This window comes from Oncorhynchus keta, chromosome 29, assembly GCF_023373465.1.
Source record: "Oncorhynchus keta strain PuntledgeMale-10-30-2019 chromosome 29, Oket_V2, whole genome shotgun sequence".
Classification (NCBI taxonomy): domain Eukaryota; kingdom Metazoa; phylum Chordata; class Actinopteri; order Salmoniformes; family Salmonidae; genus Oncorhynchus; species Oncorhynchus keta.
This window is the reverse complement of record NC_068449.1, coordinates 37,007,751-37,026,661: the sequence shown is the minus strand read 5'-3', so window position 1 is coordinate 37,026,661 and position 18,911 is coordinate 37,007,751. Positions and strand designations below refer to the sequence as shown.

The 18,911-nt window shown below is 42.8% G+C and overlaps 2 protein-coding genes across 8 annotated transcripts in view; one reads left to right on the top strand and one right to left on the bottom strand.

The window, feature by feature from the left end:
* The first annotated feature begins 988 nt into the window (after positions 1–988).
* ccdc170 (coiled-coil domain containing 170) lies at positions 989–7,376 on the top strand. 2 transcript variants are annotated; one of them, XM_035743520.2, is made up of 10 exons: positions 989–1,143; positions 1,863–2,045; positions 2,304–2,489; positions 2,567–2,692; positions 2,932–3,132; positions 5,255–5,428; positions 5,743–5,892; positions 6,211–6,300; positions 6,547–6,750; positions 6,894–7,376. In XM_035743520.2, exons 1-10 carry the CDS (start codon positions 1,099–1,101, stop codon positions 7,161–7,163), a joined length of 1,629 nt encoding a protein of 542 aa, XP_035599413.1. In that variant the 5' UTR covers positions 989–1,098; the 3' UTR covers positions 7,164–7,376. The 2 variants fall into 2 exon arrangements, with proteins under 2 accessions (XP_035599413.1, XP_035599412.1); XM_035743519.2 differs by having other exon boundaries at positions 6,208–6,300.
* The window catches only part of syne1b (spectrin repeat containing, nuclear envelope 1b), a 151,176-nt gene continuing 139,629 nt past the window's right edge, over positions 7,365–18,911 (bottom strand). For 5 of the 6 annotated variants that reach the window (XM_035743513.2, XM_035743512.2, XM_035743515.2 and 2 more), the window contains 8 exons: positions 17,051–17,177; positions 14,416–14,627; positions 13,878–14,078; positions 12,368–12,496; positions 11,850–12,062; positions 11,499–11,594; positions 10,379–10,449; positions 7,365–8,673 (listed from right to left, as the gene is read on the bottom strand). In XM_035743513.2, the coding sequence (XP_035599406.1) occupies positions 8,433–8,673; positions 10,379–10,449; positions 11,499–11,594; positions 11,850–12,062; positions 12,368–12,496; positions 13,878–14,078; positions 14,416–14,627; positions 17,051–17,177 (1,290 nt within the window). In that variant the 3' untranslated portion in view covers positions 7,365–8,432. The remainder of the gene's footprint in view (positions 8,674–10,378; positions 10,450–11,498; positions 11,595–11,849; positions 12,063–12,367; positions 12,497–13,877; positions 14,079–14,415; positions 14,628–17,050; positions 17,178–18,911) is intronic. The other variant, XM_035743516.2, reaches the window with a different exon arrangement.

The window sequence follows — 18,911 nt, the reverse complement described above, 5'->3', positions numbered from 1 at the left end:
GTTTGAATGGCAGGTCCTATGATGAACATATAGATAGAATAGAGTTCTAGGTGGAGTCACATGCAGCCGGACAGGGTCCGACATATTGACAGGGGTGAAGCCATCGGAACATGTCCTACTCCTCAAAGGCTGCTGTATCCTCAGACGGCACAACAGTGTCCGGAGCATGTTATCTGCATGGAGGGACTGTACACAGGAATGCAAAGAGAAGAGAAAACATAAGCATTCTGCCTAGCTAAATCAATAAAAGTGAAATATTGAATAATGATGGGAACAACTATGGGTTTTATTATATTCAAAAGGACCCCATTATAAAACCTTTACATATTGAAATGCATTTTGGCAATGTACTGTACATTAATATGGCTAGCTATACTGCAGGGCAGGAAGATTGACCTTGGGTGACTGGCATTGAATGGGAATGCATGCAATAGCTAGGTAGATAGATTACAATAAACGTTCTGGGCAACATTAGCTATGGTCAGAGGTCACTATATTGTGGCTGTTCATGAACCTCACAATAAAGCAGGAGAGTATCACTATCCCAAATCAAACCTTCCATGATGTAGCTAAGGTTCGTGCACTAGCACGTGCAAGGTACTATATAGCTAAATAGCGAGCTTCAAATGAATGAGGATGTAACCAGACAGAAGGGGCTTTAGTTATAAATATCTTTGATGTAACGTTAATGTTAGCTAACCTAAAGAAGCTAACCTAAAGAAAATAACTCACCAAATCAGGCTTTGCAAGCAATAATATGTTTCAATGGCTGTCATGTTAAAATGACTACAGTATCTACGTTAAGTCACACTAGATCCGCATAACAGTTTGAGGTTTGAACGCAAGCTTGTTGTGCATAAAGATTAATTTGAACAGCTACCGTATTTTCTGGTTGCAGTGATGCGTCGTAGTGCCACCCTGAAGCAAGTGATCCTGAACAACAGTACCCCCTGTGGTGAAACGAGAGACAATGTTTTCTGTTGCCTGGAGACTCCTGGAAACAGCACTGTATAGCACTTGGTTGAAATCCCAACCCCAAACTCTCACCTATATCTATTCTATTTATAAGGCGACCTACAGATAACACAGAGAAATAACATGGAAAGTATTGATACCGCAACAGAAGGCAGACAACTGGATAAGGTACAATAGAAATGTCATGAATAGAGCTGACCTTATTCTGCATGTTTGTTCTACACTTAAAATGACTTGTTTTTGTTGCTGCAAACGTCACCGCAAATCGCAGTGTTTGAAAATCACTATTGTTAAAAAAAAATGATGTTATCTGGTATAACTTTTTTACCTTATATTTTTTTTAAATAAAAAAACGTAATTTGCCGTTTTCACATATACACAGGTAATGAAAATTAGGTTGTAAAGTTGTCCTTTAACATAACATATTGTTATATAATTTTTAAAAATTGACCCACTTTTTCTCCCTAATTTCGTGATATTCAATTGTGATCTCGTCTCATCGCTGCAACTCCCCAACAGGTTTTGGGAGAGGTGAAGTTTCCTCCAAAACATGACCCGCCAAATTGTGTCCATTAACACCCGCCCGCTTAACCTGGAATCCAGCTGCACCAATATGTTGGAAGAAACTAGTGTCAGCCTGCAGGCACCCGGCCTGCCACAAGGAGTCGCTAGAGCGCGATGAGCCACATAAAGCCCCGCCGGCCAAGCCTTACCCTAACCCGGATGAAGCTGGGCCAATTGTGCGCCGCCCTATGGGTCTCACGGTCATGGCCAGTTGTGATAAAGCCTGGGATCCGCTGCCTTAGACCGCTGCACCACTCGGAGACTACTAACATAACATGTTTAACTTGTTCCACAACATTGTGCCCTGCTTAATGTGTCCCCAGGTGGAGCCCTGCCTTGAGAGGGACAGACTGAGGATGAGGGTCTCTGTGTTGGAGGAGAGTGTGAGGTCCTATGAGGTAGAGTGTAAAGCCAGCAGAGAGACGGTGATGAGACTGGTGGCAGAGGTGGCCCGGGAGAGGAGGAACACAGCAGGCAGTGCAGAGGCTCTCGATCTGCTCAGACTGGTATGTATCCATATGTGCATCCTTTTAAAACACATGCGCTTTTCACCTTGTGCTGATACGAGCTGTACTTTGCTGGCTCTGATATATATTTTCCAGGGCAGTACAGCCTGGAATTGGCTTGTCTCAGTAGTGTACTACTGTCATCTTTGTTGTGTATATAAGCATCAATTAATGTGTTAAATCTTTATACATGCATTATGTACAGTAAATGGTTATTTGTTGCAATTTTGCATTTCCTTATCAAAATATGTCTTCCAGGATTTAGATAGTGCCTTGCTGACCAAGAGGAGCACAGATATGGAGAACCAGAGTCTAGCAGAGAGGCTGGAGGCCAATCAACGTGTGGTTGAGGCAGCCAAGCAAGAGGCAGGGTGCCTGGAGAGGCAGATCCAGGAGCTGGAAGGGAAACTCCAGACCAGCCAGGGGAAAAACCAGGCTACAAAGGTAGGATTGCAATATTCCCAGGTTTTCCCAGAAATCCAGTTTGAAGGATTCTAGAAATTTTGAGACCCCATTCACAGGGGAGACTGCAGGCCCTCCTGGGGGAGGTAGGGGCCCTTCTGCAGCTGGGTCTCTCCATGCCAACTGAGGAGGAAATACTACAGAGACTCGGGGACCTCTGCACCAGGCAGGAACGTATGAAAGCGGTAAGTAGGGTTTTTTCTGTTCTTATACTGCTACATTGTTATTACATCGTGTGACAGTTTCAATAGGCAAGAATATAATATACTGATAGATAATCAATCAGGATTTTCAATCATTTTATACCTGGAGATACAATGTTTGAACGATAGCCTAAAGTGTTTGCGCATTGCAATAACCTTGAGTAGTTATTCTTCATCAGTAGTTGTGTTTTTAAATTTTGGCCGCCAATATTTCCTGTCAGATTACGGAGGAGATGGAGAGGAGGCTGTCCCAGGTCCGTGAGGATGTGTCCAGGCAGACAGAGCTCCACCACAGTGCCCTGCAGAGAGCCCAGCTGGCTGAGCAACAGGTCACAGACCTCAGCAACAGGCTGCAGGGTTTGGAAGCTGAGCTGATGACTTCAGACGTGCACCGAGATGGGCTGAGTCATGACAGACAGCTTGTGAGTGAGCACACTGGCAACCATGTAGAGTGTGCAGTAGGTGAACACCACACATTTCTCCACTGGTGCTGCCCCCCTCCCAAAATGATAAGTCTTTATAACTAATGTTAGACACAGTATATAGATGTAACGGATGTGAAACTGCTAGCTTAGTTAGCGGTGTACGCTAAATAGCGTTTCAATCGGTTACGTCACTTGCTCTGAGACCTTGAAGTAGTATTTCCCCTTAAACAACTCTGCAATGGGCTTTTCTGATACTTTATTGAGGAAAAATTGCTATTTGTGGAGTGATGGGTAACTGATGCTTCGAGGGTGACTGTTGTCGAAAATCTGCTCTTTCCATGACATAGACGCAGAAGGTCCCTGGTTCGCGCCCGGGTATGGGCGAGGGGACGGTTTAAAATTATACTGTTACATTGGCCAATGTAACCGATTGAAACGCTATTTAGCGCACACCGCTAACTAAGCTAGCCGTTTCACATCCGTTACATAGAACATATAACTACGGTAGTATATAACACTGTTGACACCTCCATGCTATAGTACGCTATAGTAAATAATCCCACAGCACCCAATCCCCCTCCTCAAAAAATATCTAAACAACAACAAACTGTGACTACAACACAGAGACAGGAACAAACACCCACAGGAACAAAATACGAAAAAGCGAAACTGAGGCTACCTAAATACGGTTCCCAATCCGAGACAACGAGAATCACCTGACTCCAATTGAGAATCGCTTCAGGGAGCCAAGCCTAACTAGACACACCCCTAATCATACACAATCCCAATTAATACAAACCCCAATACGAAACACAACATATAAACCCATGTATCATACTCTGGCCTACCCAAACATATACCAAAAACACAAAATACAATGACCAAGGCGTGACACTGAGACTGGGACGGAGATTTGTCTTCCAACAAGACAATGATCCAAAACATAAAGCAAAATCTACAATGGAATGGTTCAAAAATAAACATATCCAGGTGTTAGAATGGCCAAGTCAAAGTCCAGACCTGAATCCAATCGAGAATCTGTGGAAAGAACTGAAAACTGCTGTTCACAAATGCTCTCAATCCAACCTCACTGAGCTCGGAGGAATGCAAGGAGGAATGGGAAAAAATTTCAGTCTCTCGATGTGCAAAACTGATAGAGACATACCCCAAGCGACTTACAGCTGTAATCGCAGCAAAAGGTGGCGCTACAAAGTATTAACTTAAGGGGGCTGAATAATTTTGCACTCCCAATTTTTCAGTTTTTGATTTGTTAAAAAAGTATGAAATATCCAATAAATGTCGTTCCACTTCATGATTGTGTCCCACTTGTTGTTGATTCTTCACAAAAAAATACAGTTTTATATCTTTATGTTTGAAGCCTGAAATGTGGCAAAAGGTCGCAAAGTTCAAGGGGGCCGAATACTTTCGCAAGGCACTGTAGATGCACACACACACTACATGTTAATGTTTAGAAACGGATGTCAATTAAAAAGTATTTTATTTTTTTGGTAAAGCCTTTTTCGTTATGTGTCGGACCCCAGACTAGCTGACGCTAATGGGGAGCCTAATAATTCAAAGCAAATCAGTGTAGATGAAGGGGAGGAGACAGGTTAAAGAGGGATTTTGAAGGCCTTGAGACAATGGAGACATGGATTGTGTATGTGTGCCATTCAAAGGGAGAATGGGCAAGGCAAAAGTGCCTCATAAACTCAGTTTATAGAGTGTGGTAATAGAGCACGGGAGCAGCATACTATGTGTGGAAGCTTTTCTTTTTTTATTACCACATCTGGAAAGGGACCTTAATAGGACCAGGACCACGACCATCCTCGTACTAAAATCATAATGGTACATTTACTGTAAATGGATTTGGATGTTTCTAGAATAGCAGAGATATTACTGCCTTGGCCTGTATTCAAAGTGTCCCCAGAGTAGGAGTACTCATCTAAGGACAGGCATCTAAGAACGTTATGACCATCCGTACGTAAAATGTATGCATGTATGACTAAGTCTCTTTGGATAAAAGCATCTACTAAATGGCATATATTATTTAAAAGGCTAAATTGCAGCACTCCAACGCCGAGACACTATGTAAATATGGGCCTTGTGTTTTCCCATGCAGTATGAGCAGTTCCTGGAACAGTTGTCAGAGAGGATGAAAGTAGACGGTATCGCCACTGACCTGGGCTACGACATGAGGCTTCAGCTCATTCTGTCTCGGGCAGAGCAACTTGTCAAACTAGAAGGGACGGCTTTGGTGGAGAGCAAGACCCTGGCCCACAACCAACAGCGAAAGGTACACAAAATGAAACTAGTAGCTACTGAACCAACAACTTAAGAGTTCACATATCATTTGTCTATAGTCAGAGGGTTGTTTGCACACCTTACATCGTTGTATACATTGTCACACCTTACATCGTTGTATAAAACAAAACTCAAGCATTTTTGTATGATCCGCATTCCACAATGTACAGTATTTATAATGGATCGCACGCCAACATTTATGCCAATCTAGTTACTATCATTACTGTTCCATCTACTAGTATCATTATTGTATGTCGTGCTTAAACACCTGTTTACCATGTTTACCGTATACCATGTTACCTGCAGTTGAAGATCCAGAAGGAGCGGTTGGAGAGTAAGGAGCTCCACATGGAGCTGTTGAGGAGGAAGTTGTCTGAGCTAGAGGAGGAAAAGAGAAGTCGCTCAGCCCTGGCCATGCAGCGAGACGACGCCAATGTGACCGCCCGGAAGATGCAGGTAGCCTAGAGGTTAGAGGGGTGGGCTAGTAGCCAGAAGGTTGCTGGTTCAAGCCCCAGGCACGGGTGTAAAAAGTGGAAACTGAACCGGCAACTGAAGGGCTGCTGGTCTGTGATCCCAGGTACTAGCTCCTGCCATTGTGCCCTTTAGCATGGCATTTACCCCCTAAAACTAAACCCTAAAGCTCCACATCCAGGGGCGAGGTTAAGATAGACAGAAGCGACATTTATGTTTCATACTAAACTGACGATAAAGTATGTATTCTACTGTATCTAAAGAATCTATTCTATCTTAAGTATCTATTCTATCCTAAAGAAGAAGGTGGAGCGACTACAGGAGGAACTAGGATCCAGTAAGGTCTCCATCACAGAGCTCAAGGCCCAGCTGTCACACACCAACGAGCTGAAGGTAGAGGGCAGGACAGCTCAGGCCCACACATCCTCTAGAGGCAGAGTCATATAACTTCATTTCCTGGCGACTTCCTGTAGCTACAAGATTGCATATTGAGTTTGAATAAAAGTTGGTTATTAAAACCCCTAAGCACTGTCTTATATGTCAAATGGGAATAATTGTTTAAAGACTATACTTTCTAATGTTATGTTGTTGTTAATGATCAAAATAAATTCATGTCCAATTTGGAATGATGTGTCGAAGCTCAAAGTCCTGGAGCAGAGTCAGACCAATGCGGAGCAGAGTAAGAGACTGGAGGACCTGGAGAAGGGCAAGGCCAAGGTGGAGAAGAAGTTCAGCACAGCCAAGACAGACCTACAGAGCCAGGAGCATCTGGCCAGGGAGGCCCAGCAGCAGTTGACCAGCCTTAGACAGACCCTGGCTCAGCTCACTGACAGAGAGAGAGAGGTGGGGAGGATGGATGGATGGATACATAGTCGTATTAACATGCACATGCATGTACGCACGCACACATAATATAATTTGATTGAGGAGTACAGAAAAATTCCACCCGAAACCTGACTGGCGGTATGTTTACTCTGTTGTTTCAGTTGGTAGACTTCCGTATGGTGGTCTCTCAGATTTTAGGTCTGGATGTCTCAGCCCTGGCCCTTCCAAACTATGAGATCATCAAATCTCTGGAGAGCCTGCTTCACCCCCACCATGACCTCCACCACCACTCTCTGGCCCTGTCCTGGCCCTGTCCTACCCACTACCAGAACCACCATCTCCTACAGCTCCAGGACCGAGATACCTCTGGGTCTGTCACATCCCGCTCAGCTTTCTCTCAGAGGTCCACTGGCCCCGATGCTCTCCTGTGAACGAAGCGTACATCTGCTCATCCTGAGGACTCTGCTCAGGACAGGCACCTGTATGATATGAATGATTTATTTAAATGATCAAAATGTATTCATTTGAGATGCATCATATATATTTTTGCCCGTTGAAATTGGATCCAAAGTCAGATCCACTTACTGTCAAGTCAATAGCACTGACTCAGCCATTTTAAATAAAAGACACAATCAAAATGAGAATTTGGCATTCAATATTTGTGATTTAGGCTCAGATATACATTATAGATATACATTTATATTATGTACAGAACATGTTAAGTAATCCTGGACTGTTATACATGTAATACTGAACGCACAGAGCCATAGAAAATATACAGTTGTTTTATAATTCGTTATAGTTTTGATTAATAGTAAGTAGATAATTTCCATATTTTCAATTAGAAAAATAACAACAAAATGTGTTCAGTACATTATTTCCATACAGTTCATATTTTTAAAGGTTTCTTATACAGTCAAACCGTTTAGAGCAAACAACTCTCATTATTTCATTTGTTTCACATACACACTCAAAACACAATTCAGATTAAATAGATTCTTACACACACAGTATAGTTCATGTTTTTTTTTTAAATCAACTATTCAACACGTATCAAGTAAAAGCATAAGTAAAATCAAAGATTATAACTGCATGCCAAAATACATGTAAAAAATAAATGCAATGAAAGTCATCTTAAAATGTTATCTTACAAATGTTCAATTGTTACAACAGGCAAATTCACAGGTTACATGTTCTGTATTGAACTAGGTGTCAAATGGCAGCTGTGTTTCAACCCAACAGTTCCAGCATCCAGTTGATATCCACTGACTGCAGTCAGAAACATTTTTGGTTCTTACATGTGCTGCTCCAAAAAAATGCTTTTCCCGTCTATACATGACAGACAACTAAAAGATGACATGAGTGATTCTATCAGCCACAAAAGATACGTTAAAGACAGCTGCTGTACTCCATCCACACAAAGAAGACACGTCCAAAGATCAGTCTGAGATTTGGGTTCCTATGTTTCTTGCACAAGGAGCCGAATGACGGCATTGCTTATCTGTCTATTCTTCATGGAAGCTGCAAGGTAGTGGAGCATTGAAACTGTTCCAATACAATTAAAAACCCCAGACTGTGATGATGTTCAAAAACCCCAACTGTCCTCCTCAGGTTCGTCTCCATGCCAGGGCCAGGCTGGAATATACCGGAAGTAATCTCGCTCGGCACCCAGAACCAAATGTTTGGTCTGTCATGATAGACTACACAGGAGGGGGCCCGTTGGTGTATTTGAGCATGGGGTAGAAGGAACGGGCAAAGTTATTGGACTGGCTGCAGCTGAAGTCCCCCTCGTACATTGGCACCAGGCAGGCCATGCCCACCAGCAGCAGGAGGAGGAGCAACTGGAGGGGCACTGCCACGCACAGGACGCGGTACAGGAATGACGATGGTATCACCTCGGCCTCAGAAGGGGAGGAAGCGGACCCAGCGACGTTGGGAGACCTGATTAAACACGATTCGGGGAGCACACAACAACACCAAGCCAAGTAGATTTAGGTTATGACACCTGTAGAGCTACGGATCTGCATTCAGACCACACATCCATCCAAGTATACCTTATGTACTGTAGTTAGATTTATTAGAATCAAAAAATAAATGAATAAACTATTTACTTATAAGATATAAACTATCCCAAATGATCTTGAGGAACTACGGTATGGCAGTTCTTGAACTACAATGATGAACTGTGTATCTCCACAAACATGATCGAATAACCAAACGATATCTGTGATCAATACACTGACTGAGTCATTTGAACATCACTTGACAAACATTTTCAAGGAACACAATCCTTTCCGGCCCATAAAATAAATATGTGGAGCTGACATTCCTTTCTAAAGGATGCAAGGTTTTAGGATGCGAGACAAAAAGTAGCAGTTGAACATTTAGATAGTCCTTTACAAGGGTCTCACTGATGAGTTTATATCCTGTTAAAAAAGCATGCCAAGACAGGAGCATAGCAGCATAGAGCAGTCTGTTTTAAAGGGGGTAGCTGTAGCTCTGCTCTTTTTTTTTATAGCATTAGTCAGCAGCAGAAGCATCGTAATACAGCCTCATCTGACTGTGAAAAACATTGGCTGCTGTCAAACTGAGAGGAACCGTAATCAGTCAATGTAGGGAGTAAACTGAAAACTGAAAAGCAATGAGGACTTCTTGAATTTCCTGAATTGATCCCAGCTCTGACCGGAACACCTAAATCGCTACTAAATACGTTAAATAACCTGTTTGGACAATGCACAAGGGATGTAAAAGTAACAAAACAACAGCCGAGAAGAGTTACAGTACAGTGACTTTGCGGCAATGTGATACCTGATGTTGATCTGTTTTACATAGCTCTGAGGTCTATTTTATAACTGTGAAATTAGCTTACTCTAAAATGATTACTAACAATATGTGTGTAGATAACACTGATGTCTGTTTTACCCTCAGGTTTGACCGTCTAGACTCTAGACTGTGACGAAAATGCCCCGCCCCCCTCCTAACACTTCACAAATGGAGACCTGAGAGGCGAGACCCACAGATGGCAGATTGAGGGGAACGAGGGGGAGATGGTGGATTAGTTATGTGAAATAGAAGAGATGTCACACACAAGAGAAAGAAAGAGAAAGGAATAGAGAGATAGACTTGCTGCCATCACATTGTTCATTGCAGACACTTGCTGGCTTGGCAATTCAAAAGAAAAACTGTGTGTGCCCATCAGCAGTAGAAAAGGAGCGTTAAGGGCCCTGTATTAGAGAAACAGTTTACAGTATGTTAAGCACTCAAGGTGCATTCTTGGTAGCGCAGTTAATCAAGCAGCCGAGGACATTGGCGGCGAAGAGGCTTGCAAGTCTCATTATATTTTGCGGAACTGTAGTGTAAAGGATTTGTGGGATATAACCACCACCTACTGTAAACCCCTAGCCTCGACATAGTATCTAGAATGGTAGAAGATGATGGAATTCATTTAATCATTCATCTTTAATGAACCTTTGGTAGTAAGTAAAAGTATCCCTGTATTGTTCATTTTTGTTGTTGTTGCACTGTAGCGTTGCCCTGTACCGTATGTGTGCAGTGCAGCACAACGGACTGCGGTTTCAGAACAGGTGTAACATGTTCCATGAGTTCCATTATCTTCTGGGTGTTCTAGAAACCAGGAGAAAGGTACCTGTGTGGTCTGTGTGGACTGCTCACAGAGGGTCCAGAGGTCTGCTGGGACAGACTACATTTGCCCCGTTGCTGTTTGCAATGAACAGGGGGGGGGGGGTAAAAGAAAGAAAGTATGTTTCAGTCCAGGCAAATCAAGAACAAAGCTACCGATGAAAAGGAACTACCCAAAATGAAAGATTAGAAAGGCAGCAACAAAATCAGATGTGTGAAGGAAGGTGACAACAAGAGAGATAATTCAATGGAAAACAAGGAAACTGGCTTTTTTTTCAAAGTACACAGCTACTTTGAACCGCTACAGCTGAATGGTCATGCTGTTATTTTGAACAACGTGAATTCATATGCTTGCTGAAGCACGACTTGTACTATGTCCTATATTATAGGATGAAGGACTTGTTATGTGGGAGACACAAGATATACATGTACTGTATCTTAAAATCATTGAGATCAATCATCGGGATTGACTTTTAAAAAAACAGGTCATTACTTCAGAGAAAAACAAAAAGAAATTGGAGAATTGGATTGATAAAAACCAAGCAGGATTAAATGTTATACTTTGTGTTTTCAGCAGTATCAAAGAGCCAGTATTCCTTGAGCACTACACTACAGGGACCTACAGAACACTAAATAATGGAAGAACAAAACAAGAAAGAGTCAGTCTGGTAGAAGTAGAAGTTTAGGGGGCAGAATTTGGGACGTAAAGACATGTTGACTTCAAATGTTCAAATTTGGGTAGAAATTGAAGTCAAGTCAATCAAGAAGAGAAGGGGAAAAGAAAAAAGGGGGAAAGAAAAAAGAATGAAAAAAAGAGAGGGAATAGCCATGTCTCCAAAACTCTGGTGGGTTTGGCTCGGGGAAAAGAAGACATGCAAGGTGTAAAGGTGTGGAAACAGGATCAGAGTGTGGTGGGAAAAGTATATCAGTCGGTGTACAGATCAGAGGTGAGAAGGAGAGGTGCTGGGATGGTGGGAGGGAGTGACTCTGCATGGGCTTAAACTGGAGAAAACTGAGCGTTGCATTCGGGGGCACAAGTGATGCACTGTCTGGGCCTTTCGGGGAGTACCAAACACTTTCCTTCTGGGAGAGCACCATGTTGCGCAAGGGGGACTATTATACGTTACCGATCGACGGCGACTTGGCGTGCTCCTGCCCGACACCGGGCTGATGGAACCAGAGGTGGTGTCCAGCTCATCAGCCGACGACCATGAAGACAGATCCTGAGAGGAGAGAGAGAGAAACAGGGCCGAAGGAAGAGAGAGAGAGTAAGGGGAGGGAGAGACAGAAAGGCAGAGAGAGAGACACACACACACACAGGGAGGGAGGGACCGAGCATGAGAAATTGTGTTAGATACAGTAAAGAAAGGCTCCAAACTTTTCTCCTGTACTATTTATTATTGTGTAATTTGTGTACTGCATGGACGTGCATTCAATTGCTCTATTTAATTGTGCAGTACAAGCGCTGCTGTTCTGACCTGTTGGCTACTAGTGATGTTCAGAATCTTCTCCAGCTCTCTGAGGTCTCTGGTCACCTCCTTGAAGAGCAGTTTGAGGCGGTTCCCGATGACGTGCACCTTCTCTTTGGCCTCCAGACAGTCGCAGCCCTCGCTGTTGACCAGCAGCTGCAGGGACATGTCCTGCAGGGACGACACTTTCCTCTGGGAGTCCAGCAACTCACCACGAATTTGCTGTAGAAGGAGAGGAGTGGAGATAAAAATGGTGGCTCAGGCTCACTATCATAGTGCAAGGAGTCAGTGATTCACAGAATATGGTTTTTGCATGTTTAACATTGACTACATTGCAGTCCGACTGCACAGAATCTCTGATCTATAAATGACCTTGCATTCCAAACAACTAATCATAAAGGAATCAATATTAGAGATTCTGCATCAAACGGATTCCTAAAAAACAGACTTGAACTAGCCTCTCGTCACAAACAAGATTTGGTTCTGAGTTTCAGGATTACACATCAACATAAGGCTTCTCTACCGACCATGAGTGTTTTGTGGTGATCGTGGAGGGTGTCGCTGTCCCGGATGGGGTCAATGGGAACGATCTCGTTCCTCCTGCGGTCAATGTTCTCCAGCCACAGTAGCAGGCCGTGACTCATCTCATGGAAGTCCTACAGGAGACGAGATGTGAATACTAATGCAAAGACGATGGAGTATTCAGCACTCTACGCCACCTTCTATCAAAAGTCATGGATTCTACCGAAAGTAACATATTTCACATGTCTAACTAATGATAAACCTTGATTTTGATGTCCTGGACACAGAGACTGTCTCAGTTGTCAAACATGCAAACAATATCTGTCCAGTTTTGGATCTTTGATTAAGTCAACAGTAGCCTGGTCTACTTCTTAATCTTCATAATGGAAATGCTACCAAAAATAATTTACTGAAATTTGTTACGATTCACCAAACAACATTTTTTTTTAAGAGGGAGCAAAGTACTTGGAGCATATGTTTTCATTTCAGTCTCCTCCATCTCCACTAACTGAAGTTAATTACTAGGATTTTTTTATATGAGTATTTTTAAATTAACAGCTGTACAGAAAGCCAATTTACAGAGGAGGAATTTCTTGATGCAATTAAAGCCTTTAAAATCAGGGAAAACTCAAGCACTGGATGGCAAACCAGTTGAGGTATATCAGACTTTTTTTTTTATGTACTCAGAGGACTGCATTTAGCATGTTTTAACCACTCCAGATACTCAACAACAAGAGACAGAATCATTAGATCACTTGTTTTGGTACTGCCCATATGTAGCTTGTTTTTGGTTGGGGGTTCAGGGATGGCTGAAGAATAACAACATTTACCTGGTGCTTAACTCTGCAAATAGCACTGCTGATTTGAAAAGTCAGAGTTAATCGATCCATAATATAATACTCTTAGCAAAAACATTTGTATCTTTAATTTACAATCTGTAGAAACTATGAGAATAGAAAGGTTGGGGACTTTTGTGAAACATCACAGCACAGTTGAAAAATACATGGCTAAGAGAAATCAAAAAAATGTATGGTATTCAGAGATAGATGGGAGGGGTTAAGGGGAGCTGAAGGGTGGGAAATAAAAAATAAACACAAATACATTTTGAAAGACAAACGTAAAATATACTGTGTTCGTAAAATGTATATAGTATATATAAGCTGGAAGTAGAAGCCTAAGTATTGTTATCCATTAGTTTACTCCAAATAAGGAAGGGATGATTAGGGTTAAGTGAAAATAATAAAGAAGGAAAATATATACATATTATATATATTTCCCCAAAAATACTGTATATGGGGGACTACAAATTATGCAGACAATTACATTGATAGAAGCCACTATCTACATGCAATATAAAAGCTGATCTACCCCCTAAAAGCAAAACAAACCAAAATAACTGTAGCCTGGTCCTAGATCTGTTTGTGCTATCTTGCCAACTCCTCAACGGCCATTTGAGTTGGCAAGACAGCACAGATCTGGGACCAAGCTAGGTGGATAAGACAGCTGGACACCTACGTGACACTGCATGAGGGCATTCTGTAGTGCTGCCCTCCACTCCCCCAGAGAGGTGCCAAGTCTGTCCCAGCGGTTGTTCATCTCTTTCAACCTGGCCTGCAGGTCCTGGCATTCCACTGTGACAGACTGGACAAAATCTGCACTGCACAGGTTAATGGATAGCACAATGGCCTTACGCTTGTCAACAGCCTTCTGCAGCTCCTGTAGAAAGACATTATGGAAAGAGATGATTGGAGATGGTGTATAATATCAGCATAGAGTCTTTAAAAAAAAAAGTAACTTATGAGAATTAGGGTTGCACAATTTCAGAAACGTTCCCTAAGAGCCCAGGTTTTTTTAGAAATCTCATTTGGAGGATTCCCGATAACTAAGAGGGAATAAGCAAGGAGGGAATCCTCCAACTGGGAACCATCCAACCGGGATTTCTGAAAAACCCAGGAACTTTGGGAAAGCCTTGCAAACCTTGCAAGCTTTCTAATCGTAGTGAGGATGCTAAACACCCATTTCAGGACTCCGAGAGCAAAAAGCCAAAGATCACCTTGAGTTTCTTGATGCGCATCTCCATGGTCTGGATGTCGGCGCTGAGGTCCAGGCTCCGCTGCTGCTCTAGCTCCGCCGCCGCCTGCTCCAGCCACACCCACACGGCATTGAGGTCAGAGTTGAACTGCTGCCACTGCTGAAGGTTCTGCTTCAGACGCATCTCTTTACTGAGGGCCTGGGCCTGCAGCAACTCCCAACGTTCTATCACACCTACACCACAGGGGTGGAAGAAAGGGGTATTATAATATATAAATGGCGTTATACAATATAGCTGTACTATATTTATCCATCTCTTTACTGAGGGCCTGGGATGGGGCAGCAACTCCCAGTGTTCCATCACACCTACACTGCAGCGGGAAGGAGGGAGTATTTTAATATTTGTTTGGTAATGGGATATATACGTATTTATTTATTATATCTATGTCTTTCTCTCTCTTTACTCAGGGCCTGAGACTGCAATAACTATCCTACAGTACAGTATAGGAGGAAGGAAAGAAAGGGTATTCAATGATTCATTTGGTAACGGGATATATGTGTAGTTTATCTAGTTTATCTATTATTTATGTCTATGGCTAGTTATATATTCAGGCATTTGAGGTTCGATAGATATTGTAAATAAATAACATCTACCAAAATTAAACCAGGAATTACATTCCACTTATTTAAGTTGATCTAAGTGTTAAGGAACTATATTGAGCCATTACATCACTTCCTTTTTCACTAGGGTATAAAAATGAGGTAACACACATGCAATATCCCTTTGTCATCCAACACCATGAAGAAAAGAAAAGAACTGGCAGTTCAAAAGAGACAGATGGTCGTAGACCTTCATAAATCTGGTAATGGCTACAAGAAGATCCACAAACGATTGAATATACCACTGAGCACTGTCAGGGCAAGTATTAAAACATTAAAAAGATATGAAACAGTTGAAAACCTCACGGGTAGAGGACACAAATGCATTTTGCCCCCCAGGATAGGGAGGAGGATCGTGAGAGAAGCAATAAAATCCCCAAGAATCACTGTGAAAGAATTGCAGGCCTTGGTAGCGTCTTGGGGTCACCAGGTTTTAAAAAAGCACCATCAGATGCCACCTTCACAACCACAGGCTCTTTGGAAGGGTTGCCAGAAGAAAGCCCTCAATGACCACAAGACACAGACGCAAACGCTTGGAGTTTGCCAAACGTAATCTAAATTATGATTGGAAGAAGGTGCTCTGGTCAGATGAGACCAAAATTGAAAGTTGGTCAGATACAGCATCGGCATGCTTGGCAATGAAACAGAGAAGCATACAAGGAGAGGCACCTCAGACCCACGGTGAAATATGGTGGTGGGTCAGTGATGTTTTGGGGCTGTTTTAATTCCAGAGGCACTAGTTAAGATTGATGGCATAATGAATTCCACCGGCAATTTTTTTCTGACAATCTGGTTGCCTCTGCCGGAAGGCTGGGACTTGGCCGTATGTGGACTTTCCAACAAGACAATGACCCAAAACAGACCTCAAGATCCACACAGAAATGGTTCTGTGACAACAAAATCAATGTTCTGCCATGGCCATGTCAGTCACTGGACCTCAATCCAATGGAAAACCCGTGGGCTGAGTGGAAGAGGGCAGTTGATAAGTGAAAACCCGTGGGCTGAGTGGAGTGAAAACCCGTGGGCTGAGTGGAAGAGGGCAGTTGATAAGTGAAAACCCGTGGGCTGAGTGGAGTGAAAACCCGTGGGCTGAGTGGAAGAGGGCAGTTGATAAGTGAAAACCCGTGGGCTGAGTGGAAGAGGGCAGTTGATAAGTGAAAACCCGTGGGCTGAGTGGAAGAGGGCAGTTGATAAGTGAAAACCCGTGGGCTGAGTGGAAGAGGGCAGTTGATAAGTGAAAACCCGTGGGCTGAGTGGAAGAGGGCAGTTGATAAGTGAAAACCCGTGGGCTGAGTGGAAGAGGGCAGTTGATAAGCGCAAACCCAAGACTGTGAAGGATCTTGAAAGGATCTACAGAGAGAAATGATCCAAAATCCCTCCAAATGTGTTCCTTAACCTTGTCAAACATTACAGGAAAAGACTCCATGCTGTTATCCTTGCCAGAGGTGGTGGCACTAAGTACTAAATGAGGAGTGCCAATAATGATGAAACCTTGATTTTGGTGAAATGTATTTTGTATTAAATAATTGTATGATTGTGGTGGGTTCCATTGAAACATTAATAACGTACAGTATTTCTCACATGTTGGTATTTTGAGTTTCTCTATAATTATATTGTTTATAGTTTTTAAAGTATTGTTTGTGCATTGCCAGTCAGGCGGGCCAGTAATTTTGGAGCCACTGTATGTGGTAGTAGAATAGAGGCCTGGGGAAGCACTCTTGGTGTGTTGTGAAAAGTGTTCTGAAATGTAATATCATGTAATATTTAACATTGTATTTAACTGCCTTATTGTTGCTGGGGTCCTTAATAAATACAAATACAAACATTTATTTGTAAAAATATTGAAAAACATAATTCCACTTGGACATTATAGGGTACATTTAATCAATTTTAAATGCAGGCTGTAACACAACAAAATGAGGAAAAAGTCAAGGGGTGTGAAAACTTTGAAGGCACTGTATACAGTACAGTATCAACATCTGAAAGCCAAACGTTACCTGTTGTTTGTGAATCACCACCAATGGGGTCAGCGAGTCCTGAGGCCTTGTCCTCATCCCCCTTTAGCTCGTAGCCCACCCTCTTCACCGTGTCTATACTACCACGACACTCGCCCAACAGACGCATCTACACAACACGATTGGACAGGCAGCGGATGGAAAGGATGTTACTGAGATGTTCACATCATGTAATCCCGCTGAGTAGATACTTATTTTACAAACCACATGATTTGTGTAGATAAACACACAATATTTCCCAAGGACCTTCCATTGAGACATACAGTACCAGTCAAAAGTTTGGACACACAAACTCATTCAAGGGTTTTTCCTTATTTTTACTATGTTCTACATTGTAGAATAATAGTGAAGACTTCAAAACTATGAAATAATACATATGGAATCATGTAGTAACCAAACAAGTGTTAAACAAATAAAAATATAATTGATATTTTAGATTATTCAAAGTAGCCACCCTTTGCCTTGATGACAGCTTTGCACACTCTTGGCATTCTCTCAACCAGCTTAATCTGGAATGCTTATCCAAAAGTCTTGAAGAGTTCCCACATATGATGAGCACTTGTTGGCTGCTTTTCCTTCACTCTGCAGTCCAACTCATCCCAAACCATCTCAATTGGGTTGCGGTTGGGTGATTATGGAGGTCAGCTCATCTGATGCAGCACTCCATCACTCTCCTTTTTGGTCAAATAGCCCTTACACAGCCTGGAGGTGTGTTAGGTCAATGTCCTGTTGAAAAATAAATGATAGTCCCACTGGGCGCAAACCAGATGGGATGGCGTATCGCTGCAGAATGCTGTGGTAGCCATGCTGGTTAAGTGTGCCTTGAATTCTAAATAAATCAAGACAGTGTCATCAGCAAAGCACCCCCACACCATCACACCTCCTCCATTCTTCACGGTGGAAACTACACATGCGGTTGGAACCAAAAATCTCAAGTTCGGACTCATCAGACCAAAGGACAGATTTCCACCGGTCTAATGTCCATTCCTCGTGTTTCTTGGCCCAAGCAAGTCTTTTCTTCTTATGTGTGTCCTTTAGCAAACTCATCAAAAAAAGAAATGTCCTCTCACTGTCAACTGCATTTATTTTCAGCAAACTTAACATGTGTAAATATTTGTATGAACATAACAAGATCCAACAACTGAGACATAAACTGAACAATGGGATTGAGATCCAGGCTCTTTGCTGGCCATGGCAGAACACTGACATTCCTGTCTTGCAGGAAATCACGCACAGAACGAGCAGTATGGCTGGTGGCATTGTCATGCTGGAGGGTCATGTCAGGATGAGCCTGCAGGAAGGGTACCACATGAGGGACGAGGATGTCTTCCCTGTAACGCACAGCGTTGAGATTGCAGGCAATGACAACAAGCTCAGTCAGATGATGCTGTGACACACCGCCCCAGACCATGAGGGACCCTCCACCTCCAAATCGATCCCGCTCCAGAGTACAGGCCTCAGTGTAATGCTCATTCATTCGACAATAAACACGAATCCGACCATGACCCCTGGTGAGACAAAACTGAAACTCGTCAGTGAAAAGCACTTTTTGCCAGTCCTGTCTGGTCTAGCGACAGTGAGTTTGTGCCCATAGGCAACGTTGTTGTCGGTGATGTCTGGTGAGGACCTGCCTTACAACAGGATTGCAGATAGTCTGAGCACTGATGGAGGGATTGTGCGTTCCTGGTGTAACTCAGGCAGTTGTTGCCATCCTGTACATGTCCCGCAGGTATGATGTTCGGATGTACCGATTCTGTGCAGGTGTTGTTACACGCGGTTTGCCACTACGAGGACGATCAGCTGTCTGTCCTGTCTCCCTGTAGCACTGTCTTAGGCATCTCAT